At 42.0% G+C, this 19,560-nt stretch overlaps 2 protein-coding genes across 3 annotated transcripts in view; both read right to left on the reverse strand.

Annotated features, from left to right (window-relative positions):
- rab32a (RAB32a, member RAS oncogene family) overlaps positions 1-4,395 on the reverse strand; it is a 29,540-nt gene extending 25,145 nt beyond the window's left edge. The window contains exon 1 of the mRNA XM_049589420.1: positions 4,004-4,395. Within this exon, the coding sequence (XP_049445377.1) occupies positions 4,004-4,217 (214 nt within the window). The 5' untranslated portion in view covers positions 4,218-4,395. The remainder of the gene's footprint in view (positions 1-4,003) is intronic.
- A 3,339-nt stretch (positions 4,396-7,734) lies between these two features.
- The window catches only part of grm1a (glutamate receptor, metabotropic 1a), a 58,215-nt gene continuing 46,389 nt past the window's right edge, over positions 7,735-19,560 (reverse strand). The window contains exons 8-9 of one of the 2 annotated variants that reach the window (XM_049589389.1): positions 13,058-13,991; positions 7,735-10,217 (exon numbers count right to left, since the gene is read on the reverse strand). In XM_049589389.1, the coding sequence (XP_049445346.1) occupies positions 9,425-10,217; positions 13,058-13,991 (1,727 nt within the window). In that variant the 3' untranslated portion in view covers positions 7,735-9,424. The remainder of the gene's footprint in view (positions 10,218-13,057; positions 13,992-19,560) is intronic. The other variant, XM_049589390.1, reaches the window with a different exon arrangement.

Raw genomic sequence — 19,560 nt, forward strand, 5'->3', positions numbered from 1 at the left:
CAACTGTCTTATACTAAACACATTTTCCAAACAAATATAACATGCTAACGTTATTAGCACAAGCCTACGGCATTCTACATTGTATAAATTAGACTAGAAGCTAGCGGAGATTTCCTCTGCTCATATGAAGCCAGGATAAATCACACACAAGACTTAAAATGCTATTTTTGTGGAGGCGTTATTGTCTTCACAATTTATTGTTTCTTATCTGTGAAATTAAAGTAAATAAAAGCTTCATTTCCACTGAGGGAAATGGTTTCAGCTTACAGAAGCAGACAGGAGGTCTGCATCACTGTGAGGTGTAGTTACATTTTTGGGGAGGTGCACGTTAGGCTACGGTGTAGGCTACAGCACAGGCTCTAGTAGTTGAGCCTACACAGGAGGTACGCCAGCGATTCGATGCAGAAGTATAAATCCTGCTTAAATCCCACACACTGGACCTTTGAATGTCAATTTCAGTTTTGGGATATCGTGATGACCATTGTCGCAATTTTCTGACTTTTAATACACCTAAAAACTGAGAACTTAATCTGCAAATTAATCAATAATGAAAATACTCTTATTTTATCTACTTGAACAGTGACAACATTTTTTGTTCACATACAGAAAATCCTTTAGCCACACTCCTTCTCAAAGAATGACAAACTACTTGTACTGTCTGTCTGCACATTTGAGATGATCACTGTTTCGTCTGGAACAAACAATACAATCTGCATTTGTAAATCAATGTCCAAAACTATCATCTAAATGCAGACACACAAGGGCCCTGAAGCCACATGAACTCATTACACCTCACATAAAAATAGCCACTGTAAATTGGCCTTACGAAATACAGTCTATATGTGACCAAGCAATTTCACAAGCCCTAATGTGAGATGTATTTTTGGCTATGAATATACTCCAGGTCCAATATGAAAGACAGAAGCTAATGGGACAATACAGACACCCCTCACCCACCCAACGCCCCACATTACACCCCTCATTCCTGCTGACTGAACCGTAGACAGCCTGCATCTGTCAGCTTGGTCGACATTTAACCGTCATTGTGTGTGTGCTGGTTTGTCTGCCTCTCACTTCCTCCCTCACCTGTCCTTTCAAGCATGACATTCTCAGACAGACTCCTCTGTTTGCAGTGTGATATTTCTGTGCCGGGAGATGAACAAACAATGAGAGTTTGAGTGGGGCCGCCTGCTGCATGATGTGTGTGAAACTTTTATTTACACTGCTCTGATTTCTCTCAGCTTGCTTACTCAAGCTGCTGGAATGCACAGGTTGGCATGTGTGCCAAGTTTACAAGCTCTGAGGAAGAATTTACTGAAGTTTACTGAAATCTCCTCATAAATACAAAGATCACATGGGACAGGGACATGGGTGGATTACTGAACAGGCCTGCGGGGCACCGACCCAGGGGCCCAAAGTGTCAGGGGTGTCCCCTGGCCTTCACCTGCACTCTAACTTCACCTGCCAATCTACGTACCTTCACCTGCCACTCTACCTTCACCTGCCACTCTACCTCACTCAAAGAGACATGTACTGATCTGGAGAAGACTCAAAATAAACCACAAAGAGACACAAAACAAGCTCAAAGAGATTTAAGATGACAACAAATAACTAAAATGGGTAATAGAAATGCGAAGCAACTACAAAGACACACAAAATGACCACAGAGACACAAAACAACTATAAAGACACACAAAACTGCTACAAAAAGACACAAAGAAAGTACAAAGAGACACAAAATGACCACAGAGATACAAAACTGCTACAATGAGACATAAAAATGACTACAGACATAAAGCAATGACAAAGAGACACAAAACAACTACAAAGATACACACAATGACCACAAAGATATGCAAAACAACCACAAAGAGACAAAACTGCTGCAAAGAGACAGAAAGAACCTACAAAGAAACACAAAATGACAACAGAGGTACAAAACTACTACAATGAGACACAAAATGACTAGAGATTTAAAAAAAAAAAAACACAAAGAGACACAAAACTGCTACAAAGAGACAGAAAAAAACTACAAAGAAACACAAAATGACCGCAGAGATACAAATCAACTACAAAGAGACACAAAACAACTACAATGAGGCACAAATGACTACAAAGAGACAGAGAAAAGAAACTAAAGTGACACAAAACAACCACAAAGAGATGCAAAGCACCTACAAAGACACACAAAACATCTACAAAGAGACACTAAACGACTACAAAGACACACAAAACTGCTCCAAAAAGACACAAAGAAAGTACCAAGAGACACTTAATGACCACAAAAAGACTCAAAACAACCACAAAGACCCAAACTGCTACAAAGAGATGGAAAAAAACTACGAAGAAACACAAAATGACCACAGAGATACAAAACTACTACAACGAGACACAAGTGACTAGAAACACAAAACAACCACAAAGAAATACAAAACACGGGCACAAAACTGCTATTAAGAGACACAAGGATACCACAAAGAGACACGCGATGACCACAAAGACACACAAAACTGCTCCAAAAAGAGACGGAAAGACACTACGAAGAAACACAAAATGACCACAGAGATACAAACTACTACAATGAGACACAAAATGACTAAAGATTCGAAACAACCACAAAGAGACACAAAGCAACTACAAAGAGACACAAAATGACCACACAAAAAAAAAATCACAAAATGACTACAAAGGCACAAAAAAATAAACTGAAGAGACACAAAACGACTATTAAGAGACAGAAAATGACATCACAGCAGCACTAAACCACAGAGCGATGCATAAGAATAGAATCGAATAGAATAGAATCATTGCTATAAAAGTACGGTAGAGCAGTTCATGTCATTGTCTGTTGTTTAGTCACTTGGTAGAGTTAAGGATGCTAATAGTGCTGGGGACAAAGGACTTTTTAGAAGCCCCTTTAGCCAGAGGAACTCTGTAGTGCCTCCCAGACTTCAAGAGCTCAAACTGGCTGAAGAGAGGATGGGAGCTATCTGCCAGGATTCTCCTCACTTTCCTCCTTGTCCTCTCAGTGTAGAGATGGGTCAGACGCTTTTGGGGTTTTCCCACTATTTTGCTCACCATTGACACAATCCTGTTTAGCCTATGCTTGCATTTTGAGCTTAGATGACCAAACCAAACAGAAAGATGATAGGTGAGAACACTCTCAACATGAGTGGTGTACACAAGCTCCAGGATCTGAGGACTGACACCAAGGCTGCTTAGTCTTCTAAGAAGACTGAGTCGCTGTGAACATTTCTTGAACACATAGTCTGTGTTTTCAGAAAAACTCATCTGGCTATCAAGAACTGTGCTCAGATATTTAAATTTTTCTACAGTTTCAACAAGTTGGCCATCCAGTGAAACTGGTTAACCACTACAAAGGGACACAAAACAACAACAAAAACCAACCAGGCCTGTGAAATCTGTGTATTTTGCATCTATGTGGGAGAGGTGGTGGGGCCCTCTGTGTGTCAGTGCCCAGGGGCCCATTATCTCATAATCTGCCCCTGGATAGTGCCATTTTAAGAATCTAACAGTTGACATTGCGACATGAACAGCATGACATAAAGATAAGGGCCAGTAAAGTTACTGAGTAAACCCAGAAACACATGTAAAATCCCCGGGGAACATGTTGGTGGAATATGATGGGGAGTTTCATGAGCTGGAGGGGGGCGGCGCTCAGTCGCTAACAACAACGTGACCTACATTCCTCTGACAATTATGAGCTGCCGTGATCATAAAGTGGAAAAGACAACGAGCAGACATGATCGACCGGTCCTTTCTGCTGGAAACTCCTCTCAGCTCGTGGGAACTTCATTACATAATGTTTCCAAACACGTGTGGGGATTTCTGGTGCAACATTAAAACTGATTATATATTTAATTCAATCGTGGAAGAAACTTTTAGGAAAGCGATCTGTGAAAGTGAAACTTGCAAATTAAAACCATCTGATTCAGATGTTAAGACCAAATGTGTCTCTGTTGGAGTGGATGTGTGTCCTTACCTGCGATGTCCCACAGCTGTAACCTGACCAGAGTCTTGCTGTCCCAGTTGATGACTTTGAGCGCAAAGTCGACCCCGATCGTCGCCCTGTAGTGCTGCGAGAAAAGCTGGTGCACGTAGCGTTTGATGATGCTGGTCTTCCCGACGCCTAGCTCCCCGATGACCAGCACTTTGAACAGGTACTCCTTACACTCAGACACCGAGCCCCCGGCCATGCTGACACACTGACACTGACAACTTCTGCGAGGACTCAGCTACAGGCTGCTGCTGCTTCCTGGCTCATGTAGGCTTCCTGTGAGGAGCTGCTGCGCTGGAGGACTGGGCTGGTCAGTGACAGGGCTCAGGGCCAGATGAAACTGAAATTACATTTGTCTCCCCCCACTTTCTAATGCTCCTTCTCCTCCTCCTCCTCCTCCTCCTGCAGCCGCTCAGCAACCACCTGATAAGTCACAGGACCCGGAAATGTAAAAACCTTGATGCATGCTCAGCTTCCTTGTGCTGCTGCGGTTACTGTAACTGTCTCATGTTTACACAGTGATAATATTTATCACACTGTCAACACGACACTTTAGTTTCAATGGAGAGCAATAAATGATCAGGTAAGTTATTGTCCTCCATTTTGTCCTCACCAGCAAGTAGACAAACCATCAACCAAATGCTTTCTTCTTCCTTCTTTTTTTAAACAAAGATTTAATGTCTACTAAGCATGAAGGTGTAAAACAAAACAAAAAAAAGGAAAAATAATTGAATTAATTCAATTGAATAATTATTTGTCTGACATGTTTTTCATTATGGGAAAAAGTCCAGTTAACTAGTTGGAAAACCTCTCAGTGAATACACAAGTATTGTCTTTCCGAAGACACAACATGTCTCTTACTAAAATAAAAAGTCAATTTTAACATATGTGCACCGGAGGATTCAAGTCTCCACAGCACACCTGTGTACATGGGCGCAGGCAGGTGGGTGCTAAGGGTGCTGCAGCACCCTCTAATGACACGTCAGTACTCAGCTATTGTACCATAACTAATGGGCTATCTGAACATTTGTTTTAAGGGTTATTTTCTGGACTTTTTATTGCTTTATTGACACGGCAGCCTCAGGGTAACAGAGATAACATGCAGCAAAAGGCCACAGGTCAGAGTTGCGCTCACGCCATTGCCGAGGAACAAGCCTAAGTGGGGCGCACACTCTACCAGGTGAGCTGGAGATTGCCCCGAACATGTTTTGAATCTCAAATAGCATATGATGAGGTGCCTGATGTAAATAAAAAGGGTGTGCAGCTCAGTTAATTCCTCAGATCTGACATGTCCTCATCACGTCAGGTCAAAGTGTAAGGGTCGGGGTCAGCTAAACTTAGGGAGAGATTAGTGCTAGCAGGAGCTAATCAGTTTTTGAATACAGGCTAAATAGGCTGAGAAAATGCTAGGATAGTTTTGGAGCTGCTTCTTAGATCCATAAATTTCCTTGGATGCAAGGGGACTTCTACTGCGGGGAACATTACCGTAGGGATGGAGTTTTATGACAACTAGAGATAGACTGGACAACCGTGGAAATTTGTTCCTGTGCACATGTATGTGTAAATTGAATTTCAGACTGGGATTGGCTCTAAAGTGGTTGTGATGTCACAAAATCCTGCTCATAAGCACACTCTTACACTGAGTTTAAGATGAGCCCAAAAAGAAAAGTCCCCCTTCAGCTGAGTGTGAAAAAAGAAAAGTAGTGTTAAACTCTGCACATACAGTATTCTGCACAGTGAAGCTCAACATCAAAATAACAAAAAGCAAAACACATTTTTGAGCAGAAGGGGACTTTAAATTTTATAACCTTTGAAAAACCTTTTTAAAGAGCCCTGATTGACCCCAGCATTTAATTTGGAAACACTGATTTTAAGGTCCAGTGTGTAGGATTTAAGGGGATATACTGGCAGAAATAGAAAATAATACAGTAAGTGTTTTCTTTAGTGTTTAACCACCTGAAAATAAGAATACCGTATAACTTCAATGAAAAGCCAAATTCCAATTAAATACCCAGTTTCTTTTACTAGCCCGGTGTTGCTGCACATTTTGACAAATAAAGGCCTGTTTCAATTAGAGGCCTGGTCTGGCTGCCAAGCAGTTCGGTTTTTTTTTTTAAATTGAAGTTCTTAAGATGTATAAAAGCAGATTGTTGACTACCTCAAATAAAGCGTCCATTCCTTGATAACCTTGGAAGTTATTCATATTCCTTTAGTCTGTAAGGGTCCTCAGATCAAAAGAATCAAAGGGTTTTTCATAAAAAAAATAAAGTGGTGTTGCTCTCTCTTTCTGTGATGCACTGTCTGTCTGAGCTACATCAAATGAATGCTTCATAATCGATATATTATCTGAAGCCTAATTTTAAACAAGTAATATTCATACTTGTTCAAATAAACAGTTTGATTGCATTTCCCATCTTTGCTGAGCAACAGTTTTGTGTGAAAGGAATTAAAGGCCTGTCCCAAATATAGGCCTGTTGATTTCAGCGATTTAAGCAAATAATAGTCCGGGCTACTAATTGGAGTTTTAGTTCATTACTTTACAATGAGCCGTTTACATCTACGTAGGGAGGCCGTCCGCCATATTGCACCACCATGTTTCTACAGTAGCTCAAAAAGGACAAACCACACACTTGCTCTAAAGAGGACCATTCACGTTTTTGAGTCCGCCATCGTAGGCAGGAGGCCCTCCCTGACCAGACCATCGGAAAAACACTGATTTTTTTTAAGGTGATACTGCTTTATTCAGTGTTTTTAACGATTTAAAGGGATAGTGCTCCCAAAAATGAAAATTTAGCCATTATCTACTCACCCATATGCCGAGGGAGGCTCTGGTGAAGTTTTAGAGTCCTCACAACACTTACGGAGATCCGAGGGGGAAGTGGGTAGCAGTACAACTGTGCACCTAATGGCTGACGGCGCCCCAGATTAAAATGTCCAAGAACACAGAATTGAAACCACAAAATATCTCCATACTGCTCGTCTATAGTGATCTAAGTGTCCTGAAGCCCCGACTTAAAAAGTTGTTTGGAAAAACATCATTTGAACTCTGGTTTTAGCCTCATTGTAGCCTGTAGCTCTACCTGCCTCTGTGTACACTGCGCTGACGTGTGTGCGCTTGTGTGAGACCGTGAGACATGGGCACCGCCTTCATGTGTGTTCATGTGCTTTTGCTGGTCTCGCATGCAAGCGCGCACATGTGAGCACCGTCCACAGAGAGGCAGTTAGAGCTACAGGCTACAATGAGGCTAAAAACAGAGTTCAAATAACGTTTTTCCAACAACTTTTTAAGTCGGGGCTTCAGGACACTTGGATCACTACAGATGAGCAGTATGGAGATATTTTGTGGTTTCAATTCTGTGTTCTTGGACATTTTAATCTGGGGCGCCATCAGCCATTAGGTGTGCAGTTGTACTGCTACCCACTTCCCCTTCGGATCTCCGTAAGTGTTGTGAGGACTCTAAAACTTCACCAGAGCCTCCCTCGGCATATGGGTGAGTATTTAATGGCTGAATTTTCATTTTTGGGAGCACTGTCCCTTTAAATTATTGGGTCTGAAGAGACCTCTGGATAATTCAGAGGTAAAAACCTCCTGAACAATGGACACTGGAGGGACTCTAACTGAGTGAAGTTTGAGCTGGTTGCAATCTGCAATCCTCTCCACTAGATGCTACTAAATCCCCCTAAATGCAACACACTGTTCCTTTACACTAATATTGAGCTTGGCCAGTTGTAGGAGTTTTGCAGTCTGACTTAAATTCAACCCAGTTTTTTTTTCAGGCTACTGTAGGCAGTGATCAGTCTTCTTAATATAAATAGTTTTTATTTTACAGCATTGTTCAGCTTGCCCAAAACATAAAGACCTATTTCACTCTAGATTCGACAGTGTTAAACAGGTGGCACCCTCGTATATTTTACATTGGTTAAAATCATTTAACAACTTACACTATAATAGACTAAAAACATTTGGAAATACAATACAATTGCACTATGCACTGTATAGTCTCGTACTTTGAAATAATTTGCATTCTTATAGATAAAGAACTAAGAAACTTAACCTCAAGTAAACTACTTAAGTTCATAATGCAAGATTTAAGCAAAATCGAAACATGTATAATCTCATTACAAGAAGCAACTAATCATCGGTTACTTTTACAACTGAATATTTTCAAGAGGATACAGTCGACTCAAGTTCAAGCTTAAAAGTTACCCAAAAACCAAACACACTGCTCCTTGACAAGTATCTGAGGACAGTTTCAAAATGTATAAACTCGTTTTTTTTTTTTTTCTTCGGTTGACATTCTAAATATAGAAACATTTATCAGTATTACAAACATACCACCTGTGTGAAAAACAAGAGATGGCTAAACAGTATTACAAACTTTGAGAACTTGTACAAGTACTGTGTTTTCATTACAATGACACAGCAAACTCAGAGAACATGAGAGATATCAACACGGCATGGAAAGCAAACGGAGTTCTGTTGTCACGTCCCATGCTCGTAAAAACTCTGCTCTCGGGGTTATGATCGAGTGTAAACTGAATAAACAACATCGCCATCATCTACAATCACGCTAACCTGTATCAGCTACATTGTAAAAAAAAAAAAAAAAATTCGAAAGCAGGGATGTAGGTTGATAACAACTTTGACTGGCACGTTATATCCATATATCATACAGCGCAAGTCTTCAGCAGAATCTCAGTTTAATCTCGCAACACATAAAAAGTAAAAGTCAACCAGCTTACTGCGCGTTTCTTCTTAATTAATCTCTTTGTAATATTTAAATTGCGATGAGGTCGGATGAGAGAAAGCTGAGGTGAAATTAATTAATGACAAAAAAAAAAAAAAAAACACCAAGTAGATTTCCGATGCAGCTGCGACTGCTTCACAGACCTGTACATGTGCAGCAGAGAGAGTTAATCAAAACTGGCATGAAGCACACCTCTGCGGCCCTCAGAGCCAGTTTGGTTGTATGTTACAGTGCACGTATATACACACAAAACTGTGTTCATCTTGCCGTTTGTTTCCAGTAGACCATTTAATTGCACCGCCATTATGAGAACCACAGCTACATCCTTTATTATGATTCTCAGTGTTGCTTAATTCGTCACAATTTGGCATGAGAGCTGACTAGTTTTGGCACTCCTCCCAGTTTTTTACATTTTACAGACAGGCTTTGTGCACCAACAGCCCTTCAGAAATGTAAGCACTCATGGATGATTCCTGCTGTTTCTCTACTTATAATTCTGATTAAACCCTTACCTATAAAAGCAGAGTAATAAATACAAGCCAGCAAATGACAGAGCAAAAGTAAAGCTAAAAACTTGAAATGATAATAAAACATTGTTGTTGTACAGTGTGTATCTGTGTGTGTTTGTGTATGTGTGTGTCAGCGCCTTGTTTTGCTCTCACAGTGTCGAGGAGCTGTGTGCAAAGTCATGGAGGATGTTTGAGGTGTAGACTGAGCTCGGAGGGCTGGAGTCGCTGACAGACTCCCCCGAATACACAGAGTCTCTGAAGGGGGAGGGAGGCGACAGGGTGAGAGAATCCTCCAGAGTTGGCTTGTGTGGAGTTAGATCCTCGCCTTCCCCATCCTCCCCCTCCCCCTCCTCCTTGGCATCATAAATGTAGCTGTGTAAGAGGTCCAGCGCCTCGTCCTCGGACCCCTCCTCTTCAAACGCTCCCGCTTGCGGGGCCAGAGGGAGCTGAGAGGGGGTCAAGCTCAAAGGCTCGTTGGCAGGGTTTGCCTCCTTGGCGGTGTGGTCATTCAGTGCGGGGACGTAGGAGCTGTGTGTGTCCACCACAGCCCCTTGCAAGCGCTCTGTGGTGCAGCCCCTCTTTTGAGAGGGCAAATAAGAAGCCGGCTTATCTAAATTCGACTCCAGCGCTTGCATCTGTCCGGAGCAAGTCGGAGTCCAGAGGGGGCGCTGCGAGTCGCCCTCGTCGTCCTCCTCCACCAGGTTGTACAGAGGCTTAGCGCCGCGCGGTTCTTGTCGGAGATGGGGTTCTGTGCCAAGGTCGCAGGTGGAGGGCTCACAACTGTGGGGGTCGGGGGTGTTAGTTAGGGGCCTGATGACCGCCGTCTGATTCAAGCCGGCTTCCTGTTTCCTCACATGCACAGACAGTCTGTGCCACACATTCCCCCCCCTCGGAGGGTGTCTTGCACCTGATTCAGACCATGACACAGACTTGCCATTAGAACTATGAACGAGATAAAGACCCAAGTTACTATCACAGGAAACCGGGAGGTGGGTACAGAGAAACAACATCAACATAGCAGCAACGTAACACAACAGAGCAGCAGCATTTCAACATTTCTGACGCATGTTAAAATACTTCTTAACCACATGACTTTGACATTAACAGCTTTGCTTAAGGGGTTCAATGATGAGCTCTAAGGAGCGTCACATTTATCAACTGTGGCACTTCACAAACATAGTGAGTCATAATGTGCTGCAGACAGCATTATGATCTTCAAATCGCTTCAAACATTGAGCTTACGGAATTACGGAGTCACCCAGCTCATTTCCTCCTGTCGTAACTAGTTGCTTATACACTTAAAATGGGGCGCATGCATTCAGAGTCAGTATCTCAGCTGGTGCCTGAACTGGCCTGAAGACGACACAGAGTTTAGTAGAGAATGAGCTAGGACTGGCTCTAATGTGATTAGTTGGAGAGGTGGGGGAGGGGAGGAGCGTTCATGCTGAGAAAAGTTAAATGTGAGGTTAATTCAGGATAAACCCAAAGCAGCAGGGTGGCAGATCTCCTTCATGGAGGGCTGCAGTGTCAAAAACAAATTTGCCATTGCAAGCTCAGGAGTGACGGGATCACAGAGGCGAGTGATTCCTTTAATTCATCAGACACTTTAACCAGCCAGGTAGGCTCTGTGCTCCGATACAAAACGACTGAACGAACTCAAGCTGAGAGGCAACCAAATTATGAATGGTTACTTACGAAGTCTTTTCCTTTATGTCATTCAGTGGAATAGCTAAGATAGGATAAACAGAAGGTTTCCACACCATCCCTTACATCAATGCCACCTCCATGTCGAGCAAAATATGGAGGCTAACGGGGGCGCGCTGCAACGGCCCAAAACAATTTCATTAGGAGGAAGGTGCTGCAGCTTCAGAAACGATGCCAATTCAAAAACACACATAAAAATCCAGAACACATACAACGGAAACGTGCTGTAGAAAGACAAATAAATACATCAACAGCAAACAGCCTACAAAAAAGTCACACCCCGCATACAAATGCAACAGAAAAACACTGAATAATCAGGCAACACAACAGGAGTTCTCCAGGCCTCTAGGAGGAGCACTGAGCGGAAAAACATGATTTTTGACCAAACAGAGTGCAGACGACAGATACACATGACGGAGTGTGTTTGTTTTTAAAGTGGGGAAAAGAGGAGACATGTAAATATAGATTTTTTATTTTTATTTTTTTACATTTGGCTTGATTCATGGAGCTATCGTTTCACTTAGCTCCCAGAAGCCTGGAGAACTTCTGCTGTGTTGACTGGATATGCAGCAGTTTTATTGTTTATTTTATTTTATTTTATTTTATTTAGTTTTATTTTTTTTCCTGTTTTCTTTTATTCTTTGTTCTTTTATTTTATTTTATTTTACTTAATTTATTTTTTATGGTCAGTACAACATCTTACAAAAAATGCACATACAATGGAAGGTGTGACAAAATAAATCAATGTCCCCACATCATGTTACGTACTTAGTGTAAAGTTACGTATTTAATGTAAATTTACAAGGGTTAAGTTTAGGAATGTCGTTAAATAGTTTGGTTAAAGAAAGTCATATAGGTTGGTTAAGGATAAGGCGCATAGTTGAGCCCTGTAAATTTACTTCTGCGCATTGGTCACATGACTGCAGCTTCCTGGATTACGTAGGTTATACAAGAATTACTCGTTCATGATTACGTTGGTTGAATATGAACTGTGAAGCATTACCTTTCTTAGGTATACGTATGAACAGTGCATGAGAACAGCCTGGTGTTTTTGAAATCATTTCTGTATTTGCAGCATGTTTGCTGTAAAAAAAAAAAAATTGTCTTCCTGCAGCATGTTTTCTCATTTGCAGCACCTTTCCTTTGTTATACGTTCTGTTGTTTTTGGGTCGGCATAGTTTCTAAAGCTGAGGCATGTTTCTCCTAATAGAAACATAATGGGCTGTTGTAGTGCATTTGCTGTTGTTTGCCACCGTACAAACGTGTGCAGAAAATTATGGATTTCAGCTTTAACAGTTTTGGGCAAACTGATTTTCTTGATGATAAATTTATGATCATCTGGCTGGTGAGTGTCTAAATTCCTCCTGGTTGTATATATTAATAAAATATGTCTTGGTTGACAGTGCAGCTCTCCAGGGAAGGACTTCAGTGACCACCATGCCAAAACATGTGCCAGCCTCGACACTTTGCAGACAGAACGCTGCTCAGTTTAGAGGGTTAGAAGATTAGAAAGGCTGCATAACAAGGGTGAGAGACAACACGTAACATATTGGGATCACTCTCATACTGCCCCACTCCTTACTTTAGACACCTGTCCATGTGTCACTGCTGTGGATCTCAGAAAAGTTATATGCAAGTCTTAAATCTGGTTTAGATGTGTGAAATCTATACTTTAAAAATCACTGACACATTAGCATGGCCTGTTAGCTCTAAATCAATGGCAGCAAATTGCCCCCCCTGAGTTTTCCGTTCAGTTTATCTTAATTTCATTGATGATATGTCATGCCCCTCAGGGGGAGGGGGATGTGCCAAATAAATTAGTGTTCACTGCTAACTGTTTCAATCAATGGGGTACTGGGAAGTTAAAATTGGACCATTAACATCGAGCATAAACACTCAAATATTCTTGTGATATCATTAAGAAAGAAAAAGAGCATGTTACTTTTGGTTATTTATTTAGAAAATGCCAGAAGATCATCTGTGGAGAACTCCCTGTGCTATTTGAGTGTTTAGGCGTCTTATAATTTTGACTCTTACCAAATAAAATCTAGAGATGAACAACGTGAAAGGTTACTCACTTGGCATTGCCAGACCCAGGCTTCTTCCGGCGGAACATATTGAGGAAGCTATTGCTCCCACATTGAGCCGACTTCCCATCTCCAACATGCATTCGCACCACATCAGACGTGGTGAAGGCGCTTCGGACGTTCCTCTCTGGTTTGGCAATGATAATGTACATCTTAGGAGTGAACATGCAGCCCAGTGCCACTGTCACACTCAGGCTGACGGAGAAGGACGTGGTTATGATCTTGTAATTTGAGCCAAAATAGATGGGCACAAAGGCCAGCCAGATGATGCAGGTAGTGTACATTGTGAAGGCAATATATTTAGCCTCGTTAAAATTGGCCGGGACGTTTCTCGTCTTGAAGGCATAGTAGGTGCAGCTCAGAATTAGCAGGCCGTTGTAGCCCAGTGGCGCCACCATGCCTACGTTGCTAGTGTTACAGATGAGGTAGACCTCCCGTATGCTCGGGTAGGACTTGATAGGCTCAGGAGGCTCCAGTATGATGAGTGTGATCTCCAGAGTTAGCTGCACACTGATCAGCATAAAGGCGATGACCACCTGGGCCCAGGCGCTCATGAAACGGGGCTTCCTGGTGCAGATCTTCTTCTTGCTGCCCGCCAGGATACGGGCGATGCGGTTAGTTTTGGTCACCAGGGCAGAGTAGCACATGGCAGACGAGAGGCCCACCAGGAGCCGCTGCAGGTAGCAGGAAGCCACTGTGGGACGGGCGATTAAGGTGAATGGACAGATGTAGCCCATGAAGATGCCTGCCAAGATGATGTAACAGAGTTCTCTGCTTGAGGACTTAACCACAGGTGTGTCACGGTACTGGATGAACACAAAGGTGACGAAGGAGGTGATCAGGATGCCTACGCAGGAGAAAACCACGGCCACGATGGATTCCACATCTGCCCAGTCGAGATACTTCAGAGGGAGAGGCTGGCAGCCTGGAAGAGCAGAGGAGATGCCAGGTTAATATGATGATATAATATGATACTGACATGGACTGTATAATAAAGATGGATGAAATGACAGCTCCCCAAATGTGAAGCCAAAACATCTGGATCATCCTCTGGTGACTGGCTGCAGTATAGGTGATGAACCCTGCCTCTTCCATGTTAGTAGATGGGACCTGGGCCAAACTAAAATGTACAAAATAGCGACTAACCCTGCACTAAAGCCACTACTGGTTGCTAATTGGCTGAATTGTCTGGACATGTACTCCCAATCTTTACCAATGCAGTATATCATCATACATTTATTTTCTCATCAGCGTCCATAATGTCGGTATAACTTCCAGTAAGTTTCAACACAAACGTCCAATAAATACAGCCATATAAATCCTAATCCGAGCAGTACAAAACGGTTTGCTTCCTAACATGAGCAACACCTGTGCGTACTGGCATGAACTTAAATACCATGGCCTGTCTCAGCCAGTGACATAAGCTACCTAGTGGCATGGCGGGATAATACATTTAACACAAATCAAACATGGCTCCAACAGATGGTATCTGCCATTTAAGGTAGTTGTTGTAAGTTCAGGTGTTCGTTTTTCTTAAAAGTTTGGTTTGAATTAGGTATTTGATGCTATAAAAAGTTATCTGATTGACAGCTGTGTGCGCCAGCTGGTGCACTGGCGCTGCTTGCGCTTGGTAGGGTGGATGTGTAGGCGGGAATTTAACAAACCTTTTTACACAGAGATCATGCTAAAGGGCCGCTACAAAGTCCCTTCTTTCTGCTTCCTGTGCATTTTTGCACAGAATCAGACATAGGCAGCATCTTTCCACTACAGTGTATGATTATAGACAGCATTCTGGGATCATGCAGCCAAAAGAGGCATGACGGCATGACATGTAACACAACAGCGTCGGCCTCTGGTGTGACAAAAAAAACTGTACTGCTTTCTAAACAACAACAATGCCATAACACAACAATAACAATCATCTGAGCTCTGTTTCAGTATACAAATAACCAGGGTTGTGCAATTGTGCTTTCATCCAATTGGAAACATTGCAAAAGTAAAACATTTTTTATCTGAAGTGGACCTTGAAAAAGTCATTCATGCTTTTATCTCATCATGTCTAGATTACTGTAATTCTTTGTATTCAAGGCTCAACCAAAAGGCCATTTCCCATCTCCAGCTTATTCAAAACTTGGCTGTATAGAATTGATTTTAAACTTTTACTAATTACTTTTAAAACCCTTCATGGCCTTGCTCCAACATACATTATAGATCTACTTAAGCCCTTCGAGCCTAGTCGCTGCCTGCGCTCTTAAGGTGGGATCCTCCTACCTGCTTCTACTGCCCGCCTCATTACAGGAAACTCAGTGTCTTCACTTAAAACACTCCTGAAAACATACTTTTACAGGAAGTTTTTTCTTACAGTAAATCTGTTGTGTGTCTAGTTTTTTTCCTCCTTTTATCAATTTTGTTGTTTATTTTTTTTTATTACACACTGATTTATCTGGTCTTAGCCTCTGTTATTGTTATTTACTGTCCCTGTTATATGGCAGCTGATCTCGTCCTCTGCTTGGATGGAAAGAAGCTCGAAAATATCATTGTTTTCAAAATTTGACATTCACGGCTGCTGATGTTCTTCTTTGAGTTAGCCACTAACAGCTACTTTTTTAATCTCCCGCTATGGGACACACACATAACACAGCGTCAAAACTTAACATCCATCCTGCGTACGGTCTCGTCCTGCTGGACGTCCTGTTTATATAGACAGTGGTTGCTGTTACTACGTGCCATGGCCGATTATAGAAGAGACCACACTGTGCCCCCATTTTGCGATCATACCTTATATATAGAACGGGAGGTGGCATAACGGCGCGATATTTTTGCCTTGGACAGGCAGTGTGAGCTTCTGTCTGCGAATGATGTCATCGGGACAAGATGTAGGGTATTTTGGCTTTATTTTTGCACAGTGGGAGTAAGTGTAGAATCGCTATCCATCTTTATATACAGTTTATGTCACCGTGGTAGTTTTTTTGTGAATGAAAGGCACATTTAAACAGAGAGGAACCAATGAGCAGAAAGTGGAGAAGACAGCAACACAGATTTGGACACACAAGGGAAGTCAGGTGTGTAGCAGAGATCAGAGTTCTCCAAGACGGTCTAAAACTGCTCAGAAACTAATTTGCATGTGTCAAGGCGCCAGGTCTGTCTCTCATTTTTATACTGGCAAATATGTATGTGCAGACACGTGGGTATGTGTGTCAACTCTGTCATGCTGCACTAGTTGCCATCCAACACCCAAAGGAAGTTTATGGAGCTTAATGGGAGAAAACTGACATCCCTAGACTTCCCCAGCTTAACACTCCATAAATTACATGCTCTTGCTAATAGCATTACAGTCACTGCCATCACAGGCAAGACCATGCACAGAGAAGCCCACTCCTGGTCTGCATTGCTAACTCCCAGTGTGTCAAATCATGATCTGAAATTTTAAAATAACTTGTTGCCTCAGGAAGCTTGGATAAAAATGTGAAAGGCACTAATGTGGGTATGAAGGTATAAAGCAGTTGTTACACTGAGGTATTATTTAAAAGCACTCCTGCAAAAGCACACAGAGGCACTCTTGAGGAGAAAGTGTCTGAAGCACACTGCGGTGAACTGTTGCTGTTTTCTTTTGACCACCCACGACCACCCGGCTTAGTTTGCCAAGGCATCAGCCACGCTGCGTGCAAACGGACAAGAGTGGCAAAGATGAAATGCTCTTATCTGTATCTGTTCTTACACAATCCTCAAAAATCCCTCATTCCTCTAAAACCTCTGCTGTCATATCTAAGCTGGGAAGACCTTTGAATAATTCAGAAACAAAGCTCACTCGCTCACTGTGCTGTAAATGGTCTGTGGGCAAACTCACATTGGAGAGAAGCCAGCACCATAATGAAATTACATGAAGAAATAAAGGTATTAAGAAAACACTCCTGCCCTAAATGAGAAAATAAGTGAACATATGGGCAGTACAACCTCACTCTACGAACAGGACCAACTCTATTAGTATATTCCAGATAGCGACATGTAATGAGAGTAAAGGGAGAATTTCTTCCTCGACAGAGTGCTGAAATGTATTCCCAAGCCTCTCATGGCAGTAATAGGATTTTACACCTGGGAACTGAGAGCTCCTCTCAACTCTATAAATCGCTGTCAAAACAACCACTGGGTCACAACAAGGCAAAGAGCAGGGAGGAGGGAAGGAGTAGTGTGGAGGTGGAGGGAGCAGAGAGAGCAAGGTCATAGGACCTGGATGATGAAAAGCATCAGCGAAAGGAGGTGTCAGGGTGTGAAGTGCGAACAGGTTTAAGGGGGGAGGAGGACTTTTGAGAGAGCAAAATAGTTTGAGAGAAAGGATTTGTGCTACTTCAGTGAGATTGGTGTTGTAAGATATTTATGACCTGAATAGGTCTGTCACCAGAAGTACCTTTGTGGGATGATATATTGTTCCAGAAATAATTGCGATAAATGATATTATTGTCATTGAGACCATTTTATGTAACTAATATAATGACAATATAACAGCATAATAATGCAAGTACACCCCTTCAAAGAGCAATTAACTTTTAATTCTTAAGAATATTTAGACATTAGAATTAGAATATGAATAAAATATTTAACAAAAAGTAATTCACAATTGTTAATATATACAAGAAAGTAAATAAAAAATTATAGTACCTTTAGAGGAGTAGCCCAAGAATACTCAGTTCCAGACTTGATTAATCAGTCACTCCAGGGATTTGTGATGTTGCAATAGAAACAATTAATGCAAATTCAACCAATCTCTGTGAACTGTATGAGACCATGCAATTTCGTCCAATTACCGCAACTTTTCCGCAATTTTGACCAGCCTCCCGTGAGTTCCATCAATCATAGCATTCCCTTGCGAGCACGTAATGGACGTACGTCGCCAAATTCACTTCCTTGTTTATGGTATGAAGATACGGATGTGTGATTCTAATGGGTCGCCCGCCCTACCACCTCCGGCTGCAGTTTTCAACACGTCCTTTACTAACTTTTGCGGTGTTTGATCTTGCGGGGATGTAGCCATTTTTCTGCCATGGTTTGCGTCCTGTAGGCGATATTTTTGTGGGCGTGTTACACCAAAACCTGTTTCCCCCAGGCAATATTTTTGCTAGTGCACCGTTGCTGTGGCACCGCCCAGAAGGATTGTGATTGGTTGAAAGAAATACAAGAGTCGGCCCAGCCAGACCTTTCTTTTCTTGAGAAAGGTCTGGTGAGCGAGACTACACATTTACCAACAAAAATCACTCCTAAAGACCGTGCAAAATAATTCCCTGATATTCTTTACGAAAGCCGAGGTAAACTGTTCTGCACCACGTGCAATATTGGGGTGGAACACAAACGAAAATCATCAACTGACAAACACTTTTCGTCTGTGAAACATATTTGGAGAATGGCTAAAAATTGGGGGACCACAGACCAGACAAATCACTGTGACAGAGGCTGTTGCATTCATATTTGTTGCAAGCGCTGAAAGAATGAGGGTACATTAGATTAAATATGCATGGTTGGAAGTAACATATTTGCTTGCTTGTTCAAATTCGATTCATTCAAAAGTAAATAATTGTTTTGTGTCCTAAATCTACCAGCAAATGCATGTTAAACCAGCATTTGGCCAGTGTTAATTTCCAACCTTGGTGTGTGTGCTTGTGTAAATGTGTGTGTGGGACCTCAGACCAGACTTCAGTTTTATTTCCCCTGAAACAAGTTACCTTTGTTTTTAATGAATTATAAAAACAGAACAAAAACAAAACACACAAAATCTAGCCATCAAGAACAAAACCAAAGGATGCCTCTTTGAATAACAGCTCTGAGGCACCAAGCCAATGGTCGGCCATTGGTCAATGTCGGGCCATTGGTGAGCATCTGTCACTAGTTTTGGCAGTGTGTCCTGCACCTTCGACAGAGACCATCAGTGAATGAAATCAATCTGATAGGCAGTTCAGCTCATTGCATGTGAAGAAAAACGGAAGTGAGGAAAGTAAACAAACAGCAGAAGTCAAGAGGGAGTGAGATCACAACAAACTTGTACTATGAGTTAAGATTATGTTTTATTATGTTTATGTTTAGTTGACCTTTATCGTCACTAGTTCTTTCATGTCAGTATAGTGTGTCTCTGGGCCTTAGTAGACAAGCCTAGCAAAGCTTCAGGAACACAGCAGCTACCTGCATAATCCAGCTGGTGTGTTGCACTCAGCTCGCAGGGATGGATGGCTTGGGAGCCAGGCAGTTTGGTGCTGGGTTTATAGAGTGGAGGATGAAATTATTGGAGGGTAAAACTACAAAGACCGGACTTTTGGGCTTGTTGCCAGAGGTTGGAAAGCTAACAGGTCTGTGCCTCTGTCCCTCTTAAAGTGTAGCTGCAAGGTAAAGTAAGATCCACTGTGTCGTCTTTTAAGTGTTGGTTTATTTTTATTCAAACTCACACAAGTAAGTGGGGTGGAAAGAAAAAAAAAGGGAGAATTGCTGCACCTGAGTCTTATGATGATCAG

The sequence above is a fragment of the Epinephelus fuscoguttatus genome, linkage group LG11 (assembly GCF_011397635.1).
Source record: "Epinephelus fuscoguttatus linkage group LG11, E.fuscoguttatus.final_Chr_v1".
NCBI lineage: Eukaryota > Metazoa > Chordata > Actinopteri > Perciformes > Serranidae > Epinephelus > Epinephelus fuscoguttatus.